The sequence below is a fragment of the Genypterus blacodes genome, unplaced genomic scaffold (genome assembly GCF_046128005.1).
Source record: "Genypterus blacodes isolate CSIRO-AG114 ecotype Tasmania unplaced genomic scaffold, CSIRO-AGI_Gbla_v1 ptg000039l_1, whole genome shotgun sequence".
NCBI lineage: Eukaryota > Metazoa > Chordata > Actinopteri > Ophidiiformes > Ophidiidae > Genypterus > Genypterus blacodes.
The window spans coordinates 5261977-5288425 of NW_027466852.1; the positions used below are offsets into that span (position 1 = coordinate 5261977).

The 26449-nt window shown below is 44.6% G+C and overlaps 2 protein-coding genes across 3 annotated transcripts in view; one reads left to right on the forward strand and one right to left on the reverse strand.

Annotated features, from left to right (window-relative positions):
• Positions 1-1758: 1758 nt before the first annotated feature.
• On the forward strand, positions 1759-5308 carry LOC142996924 (protein ELFN1-like). The gene is made up of 4 exons (XM_076148050.1): positions 1759-1994; positions 2077-2230; positions 2504-2670; positions 3175-5308. The coding sequence occupies exons 1-4, from the start codon at positions 1759-1761 to the stop codon at positions 5306-5308; spliced, it is 2691 nt and encodes an 896-aa protein (XP_076004165.1).
• An 11737-nt stretch (positions 5309-17045) lies between these two features.
• mad1l1 (mitotic arrest deficient 1 like 1) overlaps positions 17046-26449 on the reverse strand; it is a 39501-nt gene continuing 30097 nt past the window's right edge. For both annotated transcript variants that reach the window (XM_076147991.1, XM_076147993.1), the window contains exon 18: positions 17046-17575. In XM_076147991.1, the coding sequence (XP_076004106.1) occupies positions 17411-17575 (165 nt within the window). In that variant the 3' untranslated portion in view covers positions 17046-17410. The remainder of the gene's footprint in view (positions 17576-26449) is intronic.

Sequence of the window (26449 nt, forward strand, 5' to 3'; positions counted from 1 at the left end):
TGTGGGAATTACGCAACAAAATAAAATGAACCATTGCAGTCGTTTGTGTGGAGGAACTCTGATGCATAACAAGCAGCTTCTTTGCATAATTGTTCCAGTTTCTTCTTCCCTTTCGAATAGTTGAATCTTTTGGTGAGCTCATTAAAACATATGACCATGTTTGTGTCAAACTAAAAAGTAAACAAAGGCAAAAGTGTTTCATCAAAGCAGGAAGCAAAACAATTTACGGGTACTTGAGAAGAAATTAAATCTGCTTAGAAAATAACACTTTTAAAGAATTTGCTTGCTTTTTGATGAAGATTCTCACTGTTTAATTGCTTAATTTCGCTGACGTCTCACAGTTTTGATTCTGGACAAAAACAGGAGGTGATTTCTCTCGTCGTTCTGCGGCGGTTGGAACGTGTACGAACACTTTCAAGCGACTGTTTCCTTCTACGTGCTGTCATTCAGCGGGGCTAAAGTAAACACTGAGATGCTGCTGTGCTGGAGATGACGGCTTTTCATCCTTTCATTTAATTACCAGTGAGAAGGCCTATAAGCACATTTCCCAAAGTGCTGAAGTATTCCTTTAAGTCTAAGAGAAGCTTTGCATCCTGTGATCCCATTCACTCCCCTTCACAGATCAGAGATGACACAGCAGCCTCCCTCTGCTCTGCCTTTCATACGCCGTAAATAAGGGCCTAATGGCAGCCCAAGGAGCTTTGTGAGGAAGGCTGAGCCTCGCTCTCATTCCCACTCCTCCTCACCTCCATGACGCCGGGCTGTTTTTGGAGCCCAGACGAGCTCTCAAAGAGAAAGGGAAGTGACTATTCCGGGGCAAAATCCCGTTCAGCCCCTTTTCTCACAGAAAGTCTCTCCTTCGTCTCATCCACTCATCTACCTCAGTCTCATGCTCTCTGCAGCTCTCTCCCCTCCCCCGACCACCATCATCCATGCACTCGATTATCTTTTTTTCCTCTCCGTGGCTCTTCCCGTCCTCCCCCGTCTCTCCTGCCCCTTCAGTTTTTCCCAGGAATTGCTTAATTTTTATGTGACTGACTAATTAGATTGAGGATTATGGTCACTCTTCGCCCAGGCCCTGAAGATATGCTATTAAGTGTGTGTGTGTGTGTGTGTGTGTGTGTGTGTGTGTGTGTTTTACAGGGTTATGTGCCACACTGTACAATAAGTAACACACATCTTCAAATTGAACAACTTTTTCATTAGCATTACCTCTGACGCCCCATCGCCCCAACCTCTCTCTCTCTCTCTCTCTCTCTCTCTGTCTCTCTTACCAGGGTCCAGTTCACACACCAAGAACAAGAAGTGAGCAATGAGGAAGAAGGAACAAGTGTGTTCGTCCAATCAGAGATGCAGATGGCCACAAACACGCGGACCAGCCAACCTGGCGTGAGGGAGACGTTCACCTGCCAATTCACACTAAACAAATCAAATGCAACTGATGCCGCGTACGGAGACACACACACGCTGCCAATGAAGGAATATATCACTTTCCTATACATGCCTCTGCTTTATTTCACCTTCTATTCCTAAAACAAATCGAGGTTGTAACTCACAGCGAGATTAGAGGTGAAACTATGTGTTGACACCACCTGACGCAGCGCCGCCAGAAGAGATAAGTGACAACGACCCACTGCACGTACTTTATATTAGCATCTGACTCCCTCGCCCCCTTGCTCAATGGCGCTGGCCTGGAAGAATAAATGTTAGATGGCGAGCATCACTCTCTCTCCAATGGATATTGTGACAACGTCCCAGATGGCTCAGGGGAGAGGACAGGGACGGCAGAGACATAAAGCAACTGCAAGTTCTTCATCAGTGGTCCTGTGCACAGCCAGGTCCTTCCTCTGCTGGCTCACTCTGTTTTCGGTAATGAGGTTGCCAATGGTAACAGCTGACTGCTGGCTCATTGAAGGAGAGAAAGGCTTTGTGTGGCTGGCGATCTGCAGCATGAACCAGCCGCCCTATGAGGCCATCCCCTCACACATTAACAGGTAAAGACCATTTTCGTCGCATCAAGGTTTCTCTGGAGATTTTCTTCCCGTGTCCCAAAATTCTGCTGCTTTCTCTCCACAGCACCATTGTGGACTTGAGGCTGAATGAGAACAAGATCCGCTCTGTCCATTACTCTTCACTCAGTCGCTTTGGCAACCTCACTTATCTGAACCTCACCAAGAACGACATCAGCTACGTGGAGGATGGAGCATTCTCCGCACAATTCAACCTGCAGGTTAGTACACGCTGGCTTCCACACGCACACACACACGCACACACACGCACACACACCACTGGCATTGTGCCGGGGTAAAAATCAGACAGTAACCACAAAGATCTGAGTGAATGCGAAGCGGCGTACAGGCTGAGATCGCCCTGTGAATCGCGGCTCATACTGAAGTGTCTGCTGTTTGTGCTGTTTGTTAGCAGTTTGTAGCGAGCGATGATGCCCGGCGCTGGCCAAGCCCCTCGGAGATTAGAATAATCCCACTTGTCTTCCTCTCACCAGGTTCTCCAGATGGGCTTTAACAAGCTGAGGAACCTGACAGAAGGGATGCTGCGAGGCCTGGGCAAGCTGCAGTATCTCTACCTGCAGGCCAACCTCATCGAGACTGTTACACCCAACACCTTCTGGGAATGTCCCAACATCGAGAATATAGACCTGTCCATGAATAGGTAGGTCAGGTGTGTGTGTGTGTGTGAGGGAGCGAGAGAGAGAGAGAGAGAGAGAGAGCAAAGATAGACTATTTTAAATCATTGCAAAATAGTGTAGAATCAAACAAGAAATCAATTGCAGAAGACACAGAGATACTAATTCCTCCACCAGTGGTATCCTCAATCAACCATGATGCAATGCAGCACAAAGACGTGTTCAGAATAAGAGACGTGAATCTCTGCTCTCTACTTTCCCTCTGTGGGAAGAAAAACGCTCCTCTTCTTACTTGCTGTTGTAATTGGTATTGATCTCTGACCTGAATATAAAACTTTCAGCTGGATGGAACAAATTAACTCTCTTCTGTGCTTGTCGAAAGGTATTTGGGGGGAATTATCAAGAGCACGAACTGTATGAGTAGACGAAGCAGACTGAAGAAGAGGGAATACAAAAACATACATTAAATAAGTCTGGTTCACAGCATGTAACGGTGTGGATGTGATGGTTATTCCCTGTCTTGTTTCCAGGATCCAGGCTTTGGATGGTAGTTTGTTTTCCGGACTCACAAAGCTGTCGACCTGCGAACTCTACACCAACCCCTTCAACTGCTCCTGTGAGCTGCTGAGTTTCCTCCGCTGGCTGGCCTTGTTCCCCAACAGGACCAGTGAGAGGATGGTGTGCGACTCACCCCCCGGATTCTCCGGGTACAACCTCCTGAGCCAGAACCCCCGCATGCCCGCCCAACGCAACGCCCTGCACATGCTCAGTATCGTGTGCACAGACGACGGCAGCAGCGCCACGCCGTACTTCGTCATGGGCTCGTCCGACTCCACCACCCCGCCCCCAGAGTTTGCGTCTCCCTGCGGGTTGGACGATTGTGCGTCCGGAGCCTCTCCAGACGAGCCCATCAGCTTGACTCCCATATTCTCTGACGCTAATCCCCTCATCATGCTGAAGCAGTTGTTGCCCTCCAGCGCCATCATTACAGTTCAAATCCCGCTTCCCTACAGGAAAATGTACATATTGGTGCTCTACAACAACAGCTTCTTCACAGATATCCAAAATCTGAAAAATCAAAGAGAAGATATCGAGTTAAAGAACCTAAAACCGAACACAGACTATACTTACTGTGTGGCGTCAATACGAAACTCCCTGCGCTTCAATCACACCTGCTTGACCGTCTCCACCGGACGCCAGGGTGAGGCGGAGCGGATAGCCAATCAGTCATCAGCCACCCACTACATTATGACCATATTGGGCTGCTTGTTTGGGATGTTGCTCTTCCTGGGACTTGTCGTCCATTGTCTGAGGAAGAAGAGGATCATGGAAGCAAAGGAAAGGAAGATGAGCAGGATCCAGAGGACTCTGATAGAACTTAAGTATGGTGGAGAGGGCGATATCGAGGGAGGGAGCGGCGGGTCGGTTTCCCAGAAACTTGCTGCAGCAGACAGTTTGTCAAGAATATCCTACCTGCCTCCAGGAGGTGAGATAGATCCGTACAAGCTGCAGGAAGTCATAGAAACACCAGCACACAAGCCTCCCAAACTCAACTACATGGAGGTCAGAGGGTCGGGTGTGGAAAGAGAGAGGGAAAGGGAGAGAGAGAGAGAGAGAGAGAGAGAGCGGGAGAGGGAGATGTCCCCGCAAGCCAACCCACAGGGCTCAGTAGCTGAGATCTCTACGATTGCTAAAGAAGTTGATAAAGTAAACCAGATCATCAACAACTGCATAGATGCTCTCAAATCTGAGTCTACCTCCTTTCAACAGGGAATGAAATCCCCCTCTGCAGGCGGAGGAGCTGTTTCAACTGCTGAGCCACAGCTGGTTCTTCTCTCTGAGCCGGGGGGAGAGAGAGGAGACAGAGGAGGAGAGTTCCTCTCCCCAGTCTATAAGGGAGGAAGAGGAGGGAGAGCTGAGAGGGGGCGAAGCTACCATCACTCACTGCAGCGCCACCACAGCATGGAGGCTCCTCCAACCTCCAAACGGCCCAGCACCTCCTCTTCCCCCGGCTCAGCCCGCAGCCCCCGCTCATTCCGCTCTGAGGGAGGCTATCACTCCTCTGAGACGCGTTACATCGAGAGGACCTCCCCTGGAGAGAGAGGAGGAGGAGAGAGGGGAGGAGAGAGGGGCGGAGGAGGGGACGCCACCCGCACAGTCACCCCAGCAGCAGCTATCCTACGAGCTGAAGCTCAGAGGATCCGCCAGTACAATGAGCACCGTCACTCCTACCCCGGCTCCCAGCAGCACCTCCAGGAGCTGCAGCACCACCCTCAAATCATGCAGGAGCTCCACCACCATCCAGGAGGCCGCACACCCTCTGTTTTAGACCCCATCACCCTAAGCAGGCAGGCCAAGCAGCGGGAGCTGGCCTACTCACAACTATCCCCACACTACCCCCTCTCACCCCAGTACCACAACCTTAGCTACTGCTCCAGCCCTGAGGAAGATGAAGAGGAGGAGGGTCTCCTCTGCACCCCAACTCTGGGGCTGTGGGAGAAGTTCAAACTGCACCGCAAGAGGCACCGGCAGGCATCCATGGAGGATGAAGGGTACGTGGCAGCTGGACACGCGCTGAGGCGGAAGGTTCAGTTTGCCAAGGATGAAGATCTCCATGACATACTGGACTACTGGAAAGGTGTGTCTGCCCAGCAGAAGGTCTGATTCCACACTGGAGAGCCACGTTTGAAGATGGAAAACAACAACAACACTGCATACATATCCAGACTGATACACAGACTTCTACAAATAAGAACTGTAAATACACACACACACACACAAATGATAGGATTTACCAATTGTACATGTATATCTACACACAACACACACATACACACACACACACACACACACACACACACACACACACACACACACACACATTGGCACACACAACACACAAACCAAGCCTTTGCTGTTGAGAACATGAAGGAGGACCAAACTAATATGGCATTAATTATATTGAACAACGGAAATCACTTATAACTTATAGAGACTGAGGTAATTTTTGTATGTAATGAAAATCATAGCTCAGACTTATGTAGCTATTTGTACTAAGTTTTGAATGAAGAAAAAAAAAAGCATTAAAGACAGAAAACATCAATGTTGCCGGGCAACCCATCCTGAACAGTCTTTCCGCCCTGCTACCCTTTTAATCTGCCTTGAGACTGACATTCATCAGAAATGACCACGGCAGATTAACCTCTGCAAACAGAGTGTTCTCATTACCGCAGGGAATTGATGGCGATGATTTGCCGAGAGCTCATTTTACATCACACGCTGCATTGTTGCCGTGAGAGCAGACAGTTTCAGAGACAACAGCTTCACAGCGATTGAGGGGGGTGAAACATTAAAACCACATATTCTGGATGGGTCGCCAGGCAACGGCCATGTAAAGCTGTTCTGGGACTGAGTAGGTAGTTCTCACCGGAGAGTGAGTATAATGTGCCAAATCAACCAACGGGGGCAGTAGAACCCCACTGTGTACCGACTTCTCCTTGCCACTCTTTTGATATACATAATTTAAAAAAAATATAGAATATGTTGTTATTACTATTAATTATTATTATCATTACTGATCTTCTTCTTATTACTATGATCCTGGTCATTAATCTTCTGTTCTTTGAGTATGGCATGGCCCTGTGGTGTGACCGTGTTTGGACTGTTTTGAGCCTCTCAGCTGAGGCACACACACATACAGAGACACACCATAGACGAGACTTTCTGTTCTCCTTTTCTACCAAGAGGAATTTGCTCTGTGCTGAGCCAAAACATGTCCGACTTTCTTGTGGAGAACCGCCGCTACAGTTGCTCCTCATCCTCCTGATGAGGCGACGCTGTACAGAAGACCGAGAGAAGTTCTATATTTGCAGCAGATGTGACTGTTTTGTTTGTACAACACGGTTTTGAAATCTTTCAGACTTTTCAAAAACCACGATCCCAACTTAGTTACCCACCTGCTCACTCACAATGGTGCGTTTTTGATTTTGAAATTGAACTTAAAATTCTAATCTTCAATGAATGTCTTCAATTCCCACAGGGAAAACATATCTGCACTGTTCAAAATCAAAAAACACTCCTTGGAAAAGACCTGAACCTCTCCGCTTCCCTCCTGATACACTGTAGCTCCACTGTGTTTCTATTGACAGTTCATCCTCTTGCTCCTCCCATCTCCCAGGTTTTTACTTTTTGGGATTCCTCTGGTTCCACTGTGGTGCCACTGTGCCAGACTAACTTGATAAATCACGAAGAAGTATTTGAAATATTTTTAAATACTATTTTCAGACCTCTCCCTTCTTCACATGATACATCGGTTTGCCAAACAAAACAATTTGCACAAAATAATCCACCGCCATTTGTTCACTGCTCCCCATCCAATCATTTCTAAGACCAAAGTACTGTGGTAGTAGATTTACCCTCGTAGCCCCTGACCCAGGCCCAATATCTACACAATCATCGTCTGTACTGATACTGCTCTAGCACATACACACACACACACACATACACATACACATGCAGATGAATGTATTCTTTGCATAAAAATGATCCAGTTTAGCAGCTGAATTTTCTGTTTCGGATATGGAAGCTTCATCTGTTTGACAGAAACCTCAATACTGGCTTATCCCTGCAGATGGCCCCTTGTCCCTCGCAGACTGGGAGACAATTATGGAAAGATTGGCTCTCTAAAAGACTGACTCAATTCTCAGACTGCTTTTCCACACACCAGATTGTGTCACAATTTCAACCAAATGTTTACTGGCAGAGATATAAAATGGCCACTGCAGACATTCTGTATTGACATAATAGCAATGGATTGAAAGGGTAAAGTTGGAACAGAGAGGAAGTGTGTTCAGTACGCCGAGTGCTGTCACAAATGGGACGACGTGTCTATCTGCGGGATCTGGAACCCGGAGGCTGACAAGAGGAGAAAACTGTGACGCTACAAAAACACTGCTGTTCATTCTTTACTGAACTGTGCTAAACATGACTTCTTATAGAAAACAGAAACACAGGAATGGGGTCAAGGCCTTTTCAATTCAATTGATTTTGAATTTAAAAAGCTTCTAGTGTTTATAGTATGGACAAATACTTTCTTATTACAAGTGCTTATACTGACTGAATTGCAGCCACTCTGTGAATTTGTGAATCAAGGCAGGAGTGAAGCCAACCTTGATTTATAATGGGGGGGAAAAAACAAACAAACTGTAAAGCTGGAACACAGTAAAAGGTTTATTGGTGAATGAACACTGTATAAAACATAAGTTCTCTGCTAATGAGTTTAGAATGCTCAAGTCATTAAAGCCAGTTGAAGCCATAATCATGGGTTGGTGAAATCGCCACAGCTGTTTGCAGCGCTGCAAAGGCACATTTATTTGAGTGTTAAACAGGCAGTTTGTCTCCCTCGTACTGCTGCTCCACTCCTGCTACTGCAGCAAACGCTGCAAACTGATGAGCTGTTGTTGTTTCAGATTACATCACCCAGATTGTGGCTTTAACTAAACAACAGCCTTAAAACATTAGATTTTCTTTCATCTTTTTAATGTCGGCATTTCTTTGAATTCAGAAATCTGGTTTCTTAACTTGTTCTTTCTGTCTGCAATTTTATAATTGCTGGATTTTTAAGCCTCAACTTGAGCATTCTTTAATAGTAACATTAATGTAGCGTCGTATTGAAGTACTGTTTTTGTTTTATTGTTTTCCATTCTGTTGATGAATAATGGCCTGTATTTATCATGTGTCTGAGAGTAGCAGAGCTTGTCTAGAATCAAGCGATGACGATGAGATGGCAGTCAGGGGGACCGATCGACAGTGGGCCTAATCAGCACTGCTATTCTCTGAGTCGTGATCAAGAGAAACTGTGTTTTTGAAACGACAATGTCTAGAAAAGTGGAAATAAATAGGTCCTAGTGACAACTGACAATAATGACAATGGAGCAGGCGGCAAGGGAATCCAAAGCCGGAGCTTGTGGCATATTGTGCAGAATGAGTGAGGCGGGGAGAGACAGGGAGAGAGAGAGGGAGAGAGGAGAGAGAGGGAGAGAGGGAGGGAGAGGGGAGAGAGAGAGAGAGAGAGAGAGAGAGAGAGAGAGAGAGAGAGAGAGAGAGAGAGAGAGAGCGGGGGGGAGAGAGAGGAGAGAGAGAGGAGAGAGGAGAGAGAGGGGGAGAGAGAGAGAGAGAGAGAGAGAAAGAGAGAGAGAGGTAGGATCTCTCAGAGGCTTTCTTTATTTATATTATGGTCAAAGAAATTAAAAATGAGCACAATAAACTGGCCTTTCATCACTGTCTCCTTTCCTGGAGAAACAGCCCGAAGAGTTAATCAGCACTTTCAGCACTTTCATTCCAAGCTGCTGCAGCTAACAAACAAATGAGCAGCATCACACACTGACACACACACAATCTGAAACCTGATATGGAGTTGTTGCATGCAGCCTCATGCTTGCGACCATACAGCAAAAACATCATGGATCTTTAATATTCAGAAGTCAGGAAAACAATCATTCAAAAATAATTACTTAATCCGTCATTGCTTAATTCCTGTGAACGTCTTTAGGTTATAATTATGTGAATAAATCGCACATGTAGATAGATTTGGCTAAACTACTCTTGATGTATATCCGCTCAAATCCAAATGTGTAAGGGTGAAGGTAATTATGGACCACACGTCAAACTCCGACTGAGGAAAACTCCAACTTGACAAATTCAAAACATTCCGAGCTGAAATGCAGCTTCAAAATGGAAAAGTGAATAGATGTCATGTTGGATTGGCACTGTGGATGAAAGGCCCTATTGGCAGCGTCTCCACTGTGAAATGCATTGGGACGCTTACTTTGCTGAATTTTAATTTGACGGCGGAAAGTGAACCGACCACGGGAACCACCTAATGAGTCTTTTGAGACAGTATTGCTGCACCAAGCAAGTCAAAACATATTTTTAATATAAACCAAGAAATGCAGCATTTACAGCGGACAGATTTAGGGAAATTGGAGACAATCGTGTTTTGTAAGTAAAGCGTATGTGTTGAGGCTTTGTGACCGCTCAGTTATTTCTTCAGCGCTTTTTTTCGGATGCTTTCTGCTCTTAACGTGGGTGGAGATTGACCTGTCACTCTCTCAAAGCCGGGGCACCTTCACTTTACAAAAAGACTCTTTACTGAGCCCCCTGCTTTGTCCCACACTGCCCTTTCCTGGATGGATGTAAAAGCTGTCCAGGCTCTTAATGAGAAGCTGCAGTGCAGGATGAAGGTAAGTGCAGAGCTCTCAAGAGCCCAAAGTGCCTCTCACACGCTGAAGCTGAAATCCAAAACTGACATTGCTTTGGCATCACAAATTCATGTTAACAGTACAATGGAGAGCTGCTAAGACTTCCAGACGGACACATTTACATCAGTCAAAGAGTTGTTTCTCCTGGTTTATGTGTGTGCTGCATAAACCTTTATACCATCTTAAAAAAGAGGAAACATCAATCTGAGCTAGCAGAGATGCCAAAGGGAAGAGAAAACATGTCTCAAACCAAGACGGATGAGAATGTGGGAAGACTTCGCTTCTTCTGGACAGATATGCAGCAGCGAGTAACATCTGCTTATATATGAGAAAGTCGGTGTGTGCATGTGTGATGGGTGCCAGCAGGTAAGCAGAGCTGAGGGCCAGCGGCGGCTGTGCAGCAGAACAGGAGTGCTGGTGGTGAGGCTGCCAGCTGAGGCTTTCAGCTCAGCATTCAGCCCATCTGCCTCCAAAACCACCACCACATTGTGGGTTCCATGCCAAACTCAGAGCGACAGAGGTGATATGTGGAATGTTAGTGTTCACCTTCATCATCTCACCTTTTCTGGCAGAAAATAGTTACATCGAATGGCAAAACAGGCACTGCAGTCCTTTTTTACACCTTGCATTAAGATCAGTCCCCGCTGTGCAGATACTGACGGTCAGGCTCTGTCACAAGAATCCAGGTGTAAAGGCTGTCATTCATGCATCACACCCACCCAAAGCATTGAAAGTGTCACCTCACCTCACCTCCTCTTCCTCTGTCATTCATACAAAAAGAGTTGAAACTTACCCGTGAGTGGGGATCTGTGACTGAAAGGCGTCACACACAAAATGTGTTGGTTATTTAAAGCAGCTCTATGTCGTTGTTGGAGCCCCCCAGTGTGTGTTATTGATTATTGCGTTCACGTACGCAGGCCCTCATGAGACTGTCAAGCATCCTCTGTATCTGAGTACCTTTGGCCCCCCCTGGGAAGATTGTGGAAGACTTTTTGCAGATGCCATCCACGCTCCTATTCTCACCTCACACGCTGTCAAACACACACACACACGGGGGCAATGACATCGACACGTTGTACAATATGAGCGGATCCAGCGGCTTATCTCTTGGGGTGAAATGACCCTTTACATTAACAGCATGGGAGGAACTCTCGTGCAGGCGATCGCTGTCCTGAACCGACTAAAATTGCCACATCAGTACGACACGAGTGAGGTTCATTACCTCTTATCTTCAGCTGCTCAGGGGACAAGCAGCTCCTAGGCCCCGATGGTGGGAGCCGTCTATCAGGCAGCAGTGTGATATGAACACGTCCTAACAGGACGTCTTTTCTGTCTGTCAGGACGTCTCTTCTGTCTGTCTCTCCTGTGTTATTCTAACCCAGGTTGAGTGAATCTGGTCCTGCACTGCATTTCTCCACAGTAACATCAGCCGTCTCACATCTCTCCTCATCTGACACGTCGGATCTCTCCCCCTCTCCTTCTCTGTCTCTCCCGGGATTAGGAGTGGATGTTTTCCCTTCTGAAAATCCTACTGAAATATTAGAATAATACATTCATTTTTTTATAGAAAACATTAAATACGTGAAGTAGTATGTACAGAAATGCATATAATGGGGTCACAAGCCTGGGGAACATTATTAAAGAGCAATCCTGACCAGCAAAATGACAGATTTCAGTCTTGGACTCGATGGGGAAGCTGAAAAGGGCAACCAAACAACTTCTGGTATTAAGGCTGCTCACAGTGGAGCAGAACCTGCATTAAGTCGAGGTTTGAGGCGTTGCAGTTGAGAGTTGCCCTTTCTGGATGCGGTCTTATCAAAGCAGCCTGACGCACAGAGGAGAGGCAGCCTCCAGCTCGCTCCGGCTTCACAGTTTGGAACACAAGAGGTTGTCTTGACACGTCACAGAAGGAGCTGTACAGAAAGAGAAAGCGGCAACGACTCAAAGGGAAAGAACAAAATCTGCTTTTCTGCATGTATGCCGCCTGTCGTTGTGTCAGCCGTCCACACTGGAGCACAACAAAAGAGAAGCCTCAGACTGGAGCTGCAGCGATGCTTTTTTATCTACAGGGCATTTACAGTGTCGCCAAAGGCAGAAATGCACGGTGAGGAAGAAGCAGTCAGAGCAGGAAACCTATAGGAGATATAAGAAGACATAATTCATTGCTCATTTTGCTCCATTTCAAATGTGATTTCAATAACCTTGCTTTAAAAATGGCAATTAGTCTTGCTGCCTCCCTGAAAGATCACAGTCTAATGTGGGCAGAGGCCAGATAGAGTCACACAATTGGAAACATTCCCACCGCCGTAACAATATGTATTCAAATCAACCTTTTAAAGCGAGGGCTCTAACTTCACACAGCGCTGCACACACACACACACACACACACACACACACACACACTAACACACTCACACACACGCACAGAGGCCAGGCACCATTAATTATGCACAAGGTAAGAGAACAGCGTAAAGGTCGAGGCTGGCAGAGAGGCAAACAGTGCGTCCTGAGGGTTATTAGGTCAGCGCTTAAACTGGGTCTCTGTTAGTTTGACTGGGTGAGAGAATCTGAGCCCTTCCTTGTTGTATGGGCCGTCTTAATCTGGGGAGCAAACTGTTTATATAGTTTATGTCCCCTCTAATAACAAGATGAAATGATGATGATTTTAGAAAAAAAAAGTTTAAAAAAGAAGAAGATAGTGAATAGCTGCATGGGTGGTGTGTGTGTGTGTGTGTGTGTGTGTGTGTGTGTATGTGTGACACACAAGAGCTGAATCTGAGCCATGTGGAAAAGATGCAAAGAAAGATAGCGGACATAGTAAACAGATCTAGCGGCCATCAAAGATTTGAGGAAAGCTAAACAGAATATTTAGTCTATTTGCCTTCTTCTCTTTCTGTCGTGTAATGTGACACTGGACAGCTACAAAAAATACACAATAACAGGTTTCCCATGCACGCACGCACACAGGCACAGACACAGACACAGACACACACACACACACACACACACACACACACACACACACACACACACACACACACACATTCCCAGACTGAGGGGTGCTAACATGACTGATCAAGGCAGTGTAATCCAAAGTGCTCTAATTAGCCAAAGTGTCAGTCTTGCTCTATGGCAGCTCTGGAGTCTGCCTAGAGACATCAAGCACTGCTGTGTGTACTGCTGTATGCACTGCTGTATGCACTGCTGTATGCACTGCTGTGTGTACTGCTGTGTGTACTGCTGCATATACTGCTGTATGTACTGCTGTGTGTACTGCTGTATATACTGCTTTATGTACTGCTGTATGCACTGCTGTGTGTACTGCTGTGTGTTCAGCTGTATGTTCAGCTGTATGTACTGCTGTATGTACTGCTGCTGAGATTCCTAAAAATGTCCTGACAGCTGTAACCTCCTGTTCTGATGAATGGATCTATAAATGAAGATGATGTGTGGAGGTTTATCATCCCAGCCGTGCCTCCTCTCCACATCATCTCTCTCTGGCTGGCACCAGCTCCGGGTGTATTATTGCAGCATTAGCTGAAGCTAATTGTGTTGCCTGAGGAGGATCATGAGGTAGCCACTGATAATGACCAACAATGCCCAAACTTTCAAAGGAGGCAGTATTTTCCTAATCTCTCACTAAGTGCATAATTGAATCATGTCCTCAGTGGATGACTGCAGGAGTCTGTCCAAAGTACACTGTCACCTTCCAGGCAGCCATTACTGTCAGCTCAGAGCAGGACAGCAGGAGAATCAAAGCCAGGTGTTGGTGCTTATACAGTCAAAGTTACATCGTGGTCGGATATTAGCCCTGGCAGCATTCTTTATAATTGAAGAAATGGACAAAAAAGTCTTTTTAACGACTATGTTAGGCATTTGTCTTTTGTATTAGAGTTTCTGACAAATTATGCTCAACAGGGCAACATTTGCTGACTCTTAAAGGAGAAATATTTGGTACTTTTCCCTACTTTCAGAGTACAGTATCTTACCCTCGCTGTTATGGTGCAACTTGCTGTAACAGGGAGTGTGGCTGAATACGGTCAAAGTTATAAAGAACTACAGAACAACTTATGAAGACGACTCATATTACCCCTGATTACAAACCCTCAAAGGGCAAGTGCTTGGCCAGCATCTGTTTCAGAGTGTGTAGATGTTTCCAGAGCAGGCTGGATACAGGTGGCCCATCAGAACGGAGCAAAACATCATCAAATGTCATCAAATCCTTTCTCTTCCTTTGTAAAGGTCTTGACAATACCAGCAATATTTTGTGAATTGGTCCTCTCTTAACTTGTATTTAAATCAAAAATCTTTTGTTTGTCTTCAGCAAATGTACAACTACCAAGTACTGAATTCATTCTCATTCTGTCTCTGTCTCCTCCAGACAGTCAATATCTTTAATTGATCGGTTCATGAGAACATGCACACAGCACAGGAGGGCAGAAAACATCAAAGGAAATATGAGCAGAGCTGGAGCTTAACTGGTCTTCCACTTGTTCGTATTAGCGCATCAACACATGAAGGCTCGCACACAGATTTGGTCCCTTTGGCTCACACACACATTCACAGGGAGTACAGAATCGTGCTGCTCGCCACTGTTGTGAAGTAAAACCGGCCAGCTGCTCCGTCTCTCACGCGGCCTCTCTGCTGGGACGTTGGAGTGAGACAGACTGAGAGACGGAACGCTTCACATGACCGGGCAAATGGAAAGTTTAGCCACAGAGACGAGGACGGGTGAGAAGAAAGGGGGAAGTGACAGGTTTGTCCTCTCACTCTGTCTGTCCCGTAAGCCTTCATGGTCTCCACCTGACAAACTGCACATCTTTTCACAATTTCTCCTTAAAAAAAACACATTAATCATCCATGAGAAATTGCTTTCTAAACACGCCACATCCTTGAAAACACCTCATGGAATCCGATTGTTTACTGCTCCATGAAGATCAGTGCGTGTGTGTGTGTGTCGGGGAGTTTCAGAGCGCAGCCTTGGCATTTTCAACCCCACTCAACCACCTCATTTAAAGTTAATGAGATATCAGGGGGTGTGCTAATTGTTTTCGACTGAAGAATGATGGGCTGATGAAATAAAGATAAAGGAATGAATACAAGAGTGGGAAGAGGCGAGGCAAGTGGAGGGAAATTGGGGTTTTAGGTGGTGAGAGACAAAAAATGGCATTATGAAGGATGAGAGGAGAGGCTGTAAACCAAAGCAAAGCAAACAGACACACTCTGTTAGCTTCTTTGCTCTCTGCGTCCTACTAGCAGTTGAAACCCAGAGCAGGAGAGCACATGGTGAAGATCTACGTCATGTGGGTACAGATCACTGCAGCTGCTGAGCATTATTATCCACATCTGAAATAGGACTGACACCATTTTCTTTTTGCTCCGGGACAGTTCAGTCAGTATTTGAGAACACACCACTGTCTTCTAGAATGAGACACAGGACAGCTAACCCATTCACGGCGGCCCACATCTGAACCAAACCTCATGTGTAACTCAGAACTTTTGCTTCAATCCTGGCATGATGAAGAGGTTTAAATGTGCGTGACCAGGACAGAATATCATAATCATTTTCATATTATCATACAGACTAGATTAGATAAATTCAGTTTAATTTGAAAAGTAACAAATAATTGTGTTTCAGAAATCAACCCGTCTCCTCTGAGAAAGTGCTCCATTGTGCTGCTTTGACTCTTTGTGAATGCATTTATTCAATGACCTATTTCTCTACTTGGTGTTGAGTGAGGGCAAAGTCACTGGCAAATTCTGCTTGAACAAAGCAGAAACACACATTCCAACCGTCTGAAAAGCTAACAGGAGTCATCTCTGGTGAGCAAAACACAAGCACATCTGACCTCCACAGCAGCCAGGGGAGATCTCTGCCTCACACTGTCCACTGTGTTCCAGGAAGCTTGGAGCGCATCCGAAGCCGCAGCCCAAGTCTTCTTTGGGAAGACAGATACCACTGGGGATGTCTAAGACTATCGCAGACACAGGTTGTCCCACATTCGGCAATCAGCAAACTAGCAACCTCGCAAGTGGCTCCATGACACATAGTAACTACCACTTTGAGACCAGACATCCTCCTGGTGCCAGACAGCAAACCGCATCATCCATGGCTGACGTTGCCATGAGGGAGGAGGCCTCTGGAAGGGAAGTTGCAGGGATGCATTGCAGAGGCAGCAAGGAAATCCTCATGGCCCTCGAGTGAAAAGAGCAAGTCTGTGGGGATCTGCAGCACATGCAACCGGAATACAAGTGATGGATTGATCAACCATGCGTGGGTTTGCTTGGGGGAGGATATCTGATGTTCAAAGTCCCGGATCAACCGATGATCCAAGGGCACATCGCTGACGTGTACGTTAAAAGAAATATCAAAGACTCAACTCATCCCGTCATGGCGCACATCTGCCTTTGACTGAGATCTGGACCGTGCAACTGCAGCGGAGGAGAGAGGGCTTTGAAATATTAAGAAATTTAAATGTTTCCAGAACTGAGGAAAACGCCACAATTTGCTTCACACCGCATGCCTGTCAAGAGTCCAAAAGTGACAGGAAACACTAACACAATTTCTGATCCAGTTTTGATGAAAAAATGTGAAATGATTCAAGATATGAAAAGGTTCAATTACAGGGGAGCTGGACCTCTTATATTGTTGCTGTGATAAGTGGCTTTATTCTCACTTCTCCTCCTGTTGTTACTCTTGTTTTTGGATCGTTCCACAGCTTCCTTCCTTCACGCAATTTCTTTTCTTTCTTTTTTTGCAATGTGTGTAATAAAACACACCTCACCCCCTGGCATAGACTTTGGGAAAAACAGCGAGGAACAAACACGAAGATGAGACTCGTGTCCAACTTGGATCAGACCCTTAAAAGCAAACAAACTGGGAAAACTTTGAAATGCTGGAAAATGTAGTTTGCCACAGATGAGCAGCAAAAAAAAACCACTGAGCTACAACAACAAAAAAGATAGACAAGGTTCCTGATCCAAATCAGATAAGCCAGTCATTGCTGTGATTGACAGACGTTGATGACAACACATCCGCTCGGCTGCGTGCAGGAGTAGAACTTATTTATTTTTCAAATCCACAGATACACAAACCATCAGGCTCAGTAGAAACATGTCAACTACCGGCACAGACACACAGACACACAGACACACAGACACACAGTTGCAGAAGATAAACTGAATTTATTTCAAACATCCACAGTAAAAACATGTGCCACACACTGTATGTCAATAACTTTGGCTTTGTGTCTCTGCACGCACGTTGCTTTCAAAGCTGTTAGATGTGACACAAAATGTGAACTGTACCTTTAAAATAAGATGCTTATTCCGCACGATGCTCCAGTGCCCACAAATCACACCGTATGTCAGAGTGTCGGAGGAATGGTGGAATATTTTGATCAATTTGCGAATACAGCAAGTAACAAACAAGGGAATGGAGAGGGACAGAAAGATACAGGAAAAACAAGATAAAACATTTGACATGCGTGTGAGCGAGGGCGTCACATTAAGTCAAGATGGCGGTTTGTGAGGTCTGACGACTGAAGAGGTCGAGGGTCACTGCGGAGAGGAACACTGGGATGCTCTTCTGGTGATGCAGATGAAGGGACACCATCTCTCCCAGGGTCTTGGAGAATTCTGTTTCCATGAGATGCATACTGCCATTGGAGCCCTACACACACACACACACATAAACACATCACATCAAACATCCAGACTAAGGTATTCCACCACACATGTCTCTGGAGAGAACCTTTCCAAGTGAAGCAGGATCACTTAAAAAGTTGTTATTGTCTGCTGGGGATTGTCAGGAGTGTGTGTGTACACACAGCAGGGTGAAGGTGCGTAAATCTGGGTGGATTAATTAAAAGGAACGAGGAGCAGCTCGGGGCGCTGGAGTGAAGGAGCGAGGGATGAGGGAATGCAGGGATAAAGTAATTAAAGCTTTGCAGGGAGGAAAGGAGGCAGAGGGGAGGAGAGAGCCCCACAACAGGATGCACCGATACTGAGACACCGCCTGGAAAAGGTCCCGCCTCAGTGTGTGTGTGTGTGTGTGTGTGTGTGTGTGTGTGTGTGTGTGTGTGTGTGTGTGTGTGTGTGTGTGTGTGTGTGTGTGTGTGTGTGTGTGTGTGTGTGTGTGTGTGTGTGTGTGTGTGTGTCAACCATCATGGAGGGAGATTGTAAAATAGAGGATGGGAAATTAAATACTTAGAGCAAAATGACTGGAAGACAAAAAGACAGCCTTAGCAAAATAAAAGAGTTTGAAGTCCAGGATAAGTAATGCGGCACATTATTTCCCATATGGACGACATTAGGAGAATGTCCAACTAAGCATGATAATGAGATAAATAACTTTGATAACATATGTGACTTTATGAAGTAATTAGTGGTCTTCTTCATGCAGCCCCTAAGCCGCAACTCAGCTGTGTGTGTTTGTGCGAGCAGACAGCCACTAATAGCTGAGAGGAGACAACAACTCCATTAATGATTTGCTGGCAGACAGGAAGACACAGGGAGACAATAAGTTGAGCTCCACGTAGGACTGCAGGACATGAGTTTATAGGCGAAGCTGGTGAGCTGCTGGGCGACGTCGCAGGGTTATTCCAGCTTTATTTAAGCAGGAGCCGCTCACTGAGATGAAACATTTTACGAGGTTGTCCTGACTGAGAGCATGAAAAGTGGAATGTTGAACAACACATCATTATTGATCGACTCAGCTTTAGAAGTAGAAGAACTTTCACTGGCTTTGTCCCTGCAAACAAGTCAGATGCCTTACAGCTCTTGGGTTACATCTATGAATGGGTGGTGAGCTGGGAAACTGTGCCTGCATGAAAGAGTGGAAATCAAAGCTCTTTCTTCAAAGATTCCCAACATTCTAGCATGAATAGGTTTCTCCACCCGTCTCGCATGTCGTCAACCACTTCAATCATCCATAACAGCAGCGCCCATCTCATGCAGCCCTGTGTCATTGAATTCAATCTACCTTTACACACTGAGTTTGATCCACTGACTCCACTAATCACAGCAGCGTGCCTCCTGGTGTAGCCTTTCTATCTGTCCACCCAACTCGCTCGCTCTGCTCCGGCTCATCTTCCCCAGCGTCCCCGGTGTCCTCCGCTGTCTGACAAGCTAAGATCTTAACCTCCTGCACTCACATAGCAGCCACACACACACAAACACCTGTGTGTGTGGACACTGCTCTAGAAACCGCAGGGCCTCTGGGAACATGGAACACATAGTGCACATCAGAGGAAAACACTGCCATTAGTTACCATGGAGATCGCTGTGCCTACAACAACTTTTATGAAGTTCTTCTAAGCAGACTGTGTGTGTGTGTGTGTGTGTGTGTGAGAGGACAAATTGATGGAAGCTTATGGACGGCTGAGGACTCCCAGAACTGGTCAGGTAGAAAAAACTGAATATAGCTTTTTTTTTTCCTATGAAGAAAGATTTGTTCCCCCACATGGCATTTGGTTTTCATGTGGCGCCACACACACACACACACACACACACACACACACACACAGTAAAGGTTAGTCAGATTTACACACATTACAAAAGGTTAAAGACACCAGGAAGAGAGAAGAAGCATGGGAGCGACGTGGAGCCGTGGGAGGAGGAGGAAGAAGAAGAAGAAGGAGAACATTGATGCTAGCTCCTCACTCAGCCAATGATTCAGAAGCATGTAGAGATGCTTCATTATCTGTTGGATAGTCAAAAACAAATATCTAATATAGTGAGGCGCTGGCTCTTTCAAGTGTAGGGACAGGAAATTGGTCCCTAATCTTGTAAAATACAAACACTTTTAATTGGTCTGTGATTATAGAAATCCTTTGTTAAAGAGAAGCCATTGTCCCGGGGGCTCAGCGGACTCTGGTGTCTTTGACAGAATGGAAACACAAGATCAGGAGTGACATGTTTCAATGTCAACACATCCATCTCAGCTTTCACACTTCACCAGAGATTTTCTATACATGGCAATTTTCTTGCAAGTAAATTCCAGTCAAATGAGAAGAGAATGTAGAAACGCATTAATAGAATCTGAATGAAGTCCATCTCTTAAGTGTCATTACATGAGGCCATGGTGACCTTTACAATATTACTTGAGGGACAAAGAAAACCAGTGAAAGAAAATGGCTGTTATCTGTTAAGTTCACTGACAGCACAGGAAGCCTGTTCTGAGGTGGATTCTTACATTAAGTATATGCAAATTGAAGAGGAACTCTACCTTCAGATAATCTCTCAACGTGACTATAAGAGCATTCCAGAAGCGTCGGAGCCTTTAGTTGTGCTTTCCTCTTCTGCTTCAGTCAGTGATCGACACTGACATCTCTCACTGGTTGGTTAGTTAGTTAGTCACAGCAGTTAAGGCCTCTTCAGAGCACATTAACAGTTTGTGGTACAAGAAAGAAGTTATTCATTATCCAGTATGAGGTCTCTTCTCAAAAAATGTAATAATAAAGGAAAAGCTTTGTTCATAGTTTGAAGGAAAAAGGGCTACTGGTTATTCTTTCATTTCTCTTGCTTTGTGTGGGGAAAAATATGCAAGAACTTGAACTGAAAGGTCAGGGGAGGTTTCTGAAAATCAGCGCAATTCAAACCCTGACCTTATCAATGCTTATTTGCATAGTCGCACTTGCCCCCAAAAGTGTTTATGACAATATCTGACCTTTACGAATACAATGGCTTTCTGTTTACATCGAGTGTTTTCTCCCTCGCGCTCAGAGCTGCAGAAAAGGCGAACGCACAGGTGAGGTTCAGGAAACCGGCGCCACAGGTTCTTCTCCCCCTAGAGCGACACTGACACCGACGCAAACAAGAGGAGATGAAAGAGAGCGTCTGCTTGTTTAAGACAAAGAGTTAAGGAGCTAATACAGAAAGCAGGACACGGAATTTAAGAACTGACATCAGCAATATAGTGGATGAGTGCGATCCTATTCATCCCTGCTTTTCATTTGTCACTCCAATTAAAGGAAATCAATGGTTTTTGGCTTGAGATGCAGAGCGGGGCTTTATAGTGACCTCATCCCGCCGAGGAGCTGCGTGCCGCCTGAATGACAATGGTGCTTCTTTCTGAACGCAGCCACGGTCAGCGTGGAGGTGGGCACCTACACATTTAGTCATTTGCTTCTCCTTCCTTTTCTTTAGTGGAATTCTTTTTTTTTGCCCGTGTGTGACAGTGGGGAAGTGACAGATGGCTCTATATTGAGGTGGTGACATGCGGTTCACAGATCAGTTGACCTCCGCCTCTGCGCGCCACTGCTAATGAGGAGACTCTTCTTCTCTCCGTCTCTGTCTCATTCCCTCCGACCCCCGTGCTTTTGGCTAAGAAAGGCCAAAGCAGGGACGCATTGAAATTCAACAGGCTTAATTCACTTCTCAATTATACCTTCGCCCACCTACACACACGCACGCACGCGCGCGCGAAGCATCAACGATACACAACCCCACTGCATGGCATAGCTTGTGATTGGTGAGGGAGGGGGGACCAGAAGGCAAATTAATTGAATAATCAGAAATATGCAGATGAATGGCTTTCAATTTAAATGCAGATTTTGGCATTTTTCTGCAGGCAGCTGGGAGGAAGGGTGTGTGAGGAGAGCCACGTGTAGCAGAACTGCTACCAAAAATCATTTAATCAACGGATATTATGTTGATATTTTTATTCTAATCAGCTTTTTGTTTACCGTTCCGGGAGCTTTGTTTGTATGAAAAACCAATAAATAACTATAATTAGCACATAGATCTGACCCACTGTGATCAACTCCATTCAGAGTGACATTAATACAGAAAAGGAACCAATCAACACAAACAAACCAAAATAAGATGGCGTTATTAGAAACTATTAAGGTTTTATATGGAGAAGTATCACATTCACACACACTTTTTTGTTCCTTTGCATTCTCTTTACCTTTTAGCAGCTTTTATTGCAATTTCCAGTGCAGTTTGTGCTCTGTATCAAGCGCCGCTCTCTTAATGACTTCTGAAGCACTTGGATTTGAGCCATAAACCCCGCCTGTGCGTGGAAATGAGAGTTCGGGTTGGGACATAAAGGCTTTAATTACCAGTTGGGTAACAAAACACAAGATACTCTCAGTGGCCACTCAGATAGATACTCCTTCTTCTGTGGACACTGCGTCAGAGGTGTTGTTAGTGGGGCTGCATTGTATTGAAAAGTGTTCCGACCTCATTCTGTGTATAGTGCATATATGTGAATGGGGCTTGGACAAAATCTAACAGTGTGTATGTGACCTTTTACTGTCACACAGCGGCACTGAGAATGATTACAGCATTAAAGCCTGTGGTTAATGAAATCAAATTAAGTCAGAGTAGGAAGTTAAAATGATGGGGATGTTATGAACCATTAGGAAGAAACGCAGAATTTTAATGAATGATGAGAATAATGAGGTAATGAAGAACTGATAAAGCTCAGCTGATGTTCACCGTCGTTCAAAGGTTTAGAACCGAGAATTGTCCTGGATTTGGAAATAAAATAAAACATTTTCACCTTTACCTGATTGATCAGATATACAGTCTAGACATCTGTAATTGTTTAAATGATTATTATGGCTGGAAACGGCTGATTTTGAATGGAATATCTACGTAAGTGAACAAAGGCCCATTTTAAGCAGCCATCACCCCTGTCTTCTGATAGAACATTGTGTCAGCTAATATTAACGTACCGTGTTTAAAGGCTTATTCATCATTAGAAAACCCAATGTGCAATTATGATAGCACAGCTGAAACCGTTGTGCTGTTTAAGGAAGCAATGAAACTGGCTTTCTTTGGGCTACTTGAGTATCTGGAGCATCAGCATAAGTTGATTCCATTATGGTCTCAAAATGAAGAACTTTTGTCAGAGGCCTGTCAGTCAATGTTTTTTTTTTAAGAAATGAAGGCTATTCCCTGCGAGAAATTGCCAAGAAACTGAAAACGTACACATGTGTGGACTCCTCCCGTCACAGAACAGTGCAAACAGGTTCCAACCAGGAAAGAAAGAAGTGGGAGGCCCCCGGTGCACAACTGTGCAGGAGGATAAAAACATCAGAGTCTGGAGTTTGAGAAAGAGACGCCTCACAGGTCCTCAGCTGGCAGCTTGATTAAATAGTCCCAACAAAACACCAGTCTCATCTACAACAGTGAAGAGGCAACTCTGGGATGCTGGCATTCTCTACACAGCTTCAAACTAAAAGCCATAGAGAGTGGCCAATAAAGCAAAAACATTCCAATGGGCAGAAAAACACAGACAATGGGCGGAGGATGATTGGAAAAAAAGTGTTATGGAGAGATAAATCCAAGCTTGAGGTGTTTGAATCATAGAGAAGAACATTTGCGCGGAACAAATGAAGATGCTAAAGGAGAGCTTGACGCCATCTGTCAAGCCTGGTGGAGGACAAATGTTTGCAGGTAACAAGGAATCTAAAGCACGAAGGCCACCACTGCATTCTGCAAAGCCACGCCAGACCCTGTGGACGGGGCTTGATCAGAGTCGTTTGAATTCTACAACAGGACCCAAAGTAAGGAGGAAAAAGAAGAATTGAGGAGGAAAGAGGAATAATCCTGTAATGGGGTTGATGAAGGTATTTATGGTGACTAAATGAATGTGTAGTCCATCAGTCTGCGAGTCTGTGGCTGAGCCTGAGCACCATCAGGCTTATTCATGAACTCAGGTGAACATGTGTGTGGTTTGTGATTATGTAAGAGGTTACCACGGATACAGCAGACATTCTATAAACATCAACCAAATGAGCAGGTTACGCCAGCACACACACGTACGCGCACACACACACACACACCATGGGTGCATATAGGAGTCAACGGTGTCTCTCTCCTCCTTTTAAAGCAACAATTTCTCTCTTAAGTTAGTATAGTTAAGTATAGAAAGTTACATTCTCTGAAACTCCTCCCAAATGATTCTCTTGGTATTCCCACCAGCCTTTGGTGTTTACTGTTTATTAGGGCCCTGCTCATGTTTATCTTCATTGCCATCAGCGATTCATCGAGGCGTGTTTTGTTTCAGTCCATGAGCAAAGTGAAATTAAGTTCCACCACATTTTTTCTATTGGTAATTTTTTTCTTATCATAGACCCAATCTATCAAACTATATGATCTATTTCATAATTGATATTGTACCGGTGCACAGTATGAGTATTACACACAGAATTCCAGATGAACAGAGGAGTTTGCATGAATCGATTAATGCGGAACAATATCCATCTATAATTCCTGTCATAATTATAATTTTCACTTTAAGAAAGTGACTTCTTTTACTTAAGTTATTACAATGCATTGCAAAAACATATCTGTATTTATTCAATCCATTTTACAGACTAATGGAGCAAATCAGTGATACAAATTTGTTTGTGATTAAGTCTAACCATTTATTCTAATTGACTCTGGTGAGCGTCTCTCCTATTGCTGCAGTTTATGGTTTAACTACTATTGGTTTCTGAAGGTTATAATCACCCCATAAAACAAAACAAGGATTAAGTGTAAATAGCATAACAATTTACAATAGTTTGTTTGAGTGCTGCAGTATATAATGGCAATTACTTTTACAGATAAACGTTTGTTGGCATATTTGTTACTGATTTTACCTTGATGACACTTTTATATTTGTTGTGTTTGTTGATTTGGGATGCAAACACTGCACACACAGCACACTGTTATTAAGTCAATTATAGTGCATTTTGAGAGTTGCAGGGGGTGGAAGAAATTCTACACTCTCACTAAAATTGCAGGTTTGTTGTAATATAAAGCCTGAAATCAATATAATCACAGTGGCTCTTTTCCTACCTCCTTCTGTGTGACATTGTAACAAACAATTGAAGTGGAAAAACAGGAAAAAAAGGAATAACATGCTGCAGTTGTTTTCAGTGTTGAAATCTACGATATACACAGAATCACAGTCATCGGTAACTTTACTTGTATGTATTGGCAGATGTGTACATATAAAATGCACACATCTGCCATCAATGTAAGTTCTTGTGACTGAGGATGGAGTTTGGAAATCCCTGGATCAGGATTAATAAAGTCAACAAATGTATTAATTCTTTAAAAAACCTTGTGACCTCTGTTGGGAACTTTAGTATAAATGGTTTATTATTAGATTTTGATCTATTATTTGTAACTTATTTTAACAAAAAAAGCTGACTTTGTTGGGTGAAATTTCCGATTGAAGGTGAAAAACTAGTTTGTTTTGATTCCAGGCATGAAGCCTTCTAGTGTTTGTGAAACTCTTTAATTCAGTGCGGTTCCTCCGTGGCTCTTTCTCTGCATATGGATGCGTGTAGACAGCCTCCATACAAATAAGATGCATAGAACAACAATTCCCAGTCACTGCAAAGCTCTGCGTCTGTGTAAATCATACAATGAGATGAGGATGGAGTGTACTATCATATAGCTATCTGATACACTCCCGTCTCTTGCATATGTATGGTGCCCCCAGCCCTCCCACCCTGCTGTGACAGGATTAACATGAATGCTGCTTTAGGAGGAAGACAAGAAAAAAGAACTTGAAACTTATTGCTATATGTGCAATCGTACTGGATGCTGTCAGAAGCGCCGTCGTTGTTGTTGTTGTTGTTAGCGTCTTCAAGACAAGCCAGCTCAATACACTTTACCACAAGAAAAAAATCTATAATGTGTAAAAATAATAAATCAGCCCCTTAATGTTGTGTTCACTGTACAGCTGGCTGCATTAAGCAAACTGAGGTGACATCTGGACCTATCTTATTGGTCCCACAAAGCCCAACTGACTGAAGAGAGGCAAAGACAACAAGCTTTTCACCGGGTCGAACATGCAAAACGTATTTAGGCTCTGGCTCAAATCAGCCCGTTACATGGCAACGTCTTACTGGCCCTTCAGATACTCCTAACCTTTACTGTCAAGCTGGGCTTTAAAGTCATTTTAAAATTCATTCAGTTCAACAACTAAACTTTCCCAGCAATGATGGCTTACGACGCATCTTACACACACAGGCAAACACTCGTTCTTGCTGGCTACTGTATTTGTGTGGCATTAATCATTCCCAAGTGGCTGATAAAAGAGAGACAGGTCATTAAGACTTGACAATGTTCATAAACTGAACTTTATTAACTGTCCTCTTCCCTCCATCACTCTCACACAAGGAAACAATTGAGAATACTTTGATTTTTCATAAAGCACCACTTCAGTGCTACTTACAAAACACGGACATTATTAAACATCTGTCGCCAAATCATCCAACATCCACCGTCCCTGCCCACATCCCATCTCTTTCTGTGGCAAAAGGCCTGACAGTTAATTGAGAGTGTGATTAAATGAGCTGGCCTAAGTTTCCACCCTGCCTTCATTAGGGAGGGAAGAGAGGAAGAGGCAGTCAAAGATGTGACGGTAGCCAGAGAGAAATTACAGTAAGAGGGAGTAAAGGATGGATGGAAAGAAAGAAAGAAAGACATAGACAGAGCGAGAGACAGAATGAAAGTTGGTTTGTTCTGCCGAGAATACAGCCCTGTGCCAAGGTCTATGATTATTTGCTAATGAGCTAATCAATAACAGAGGTTC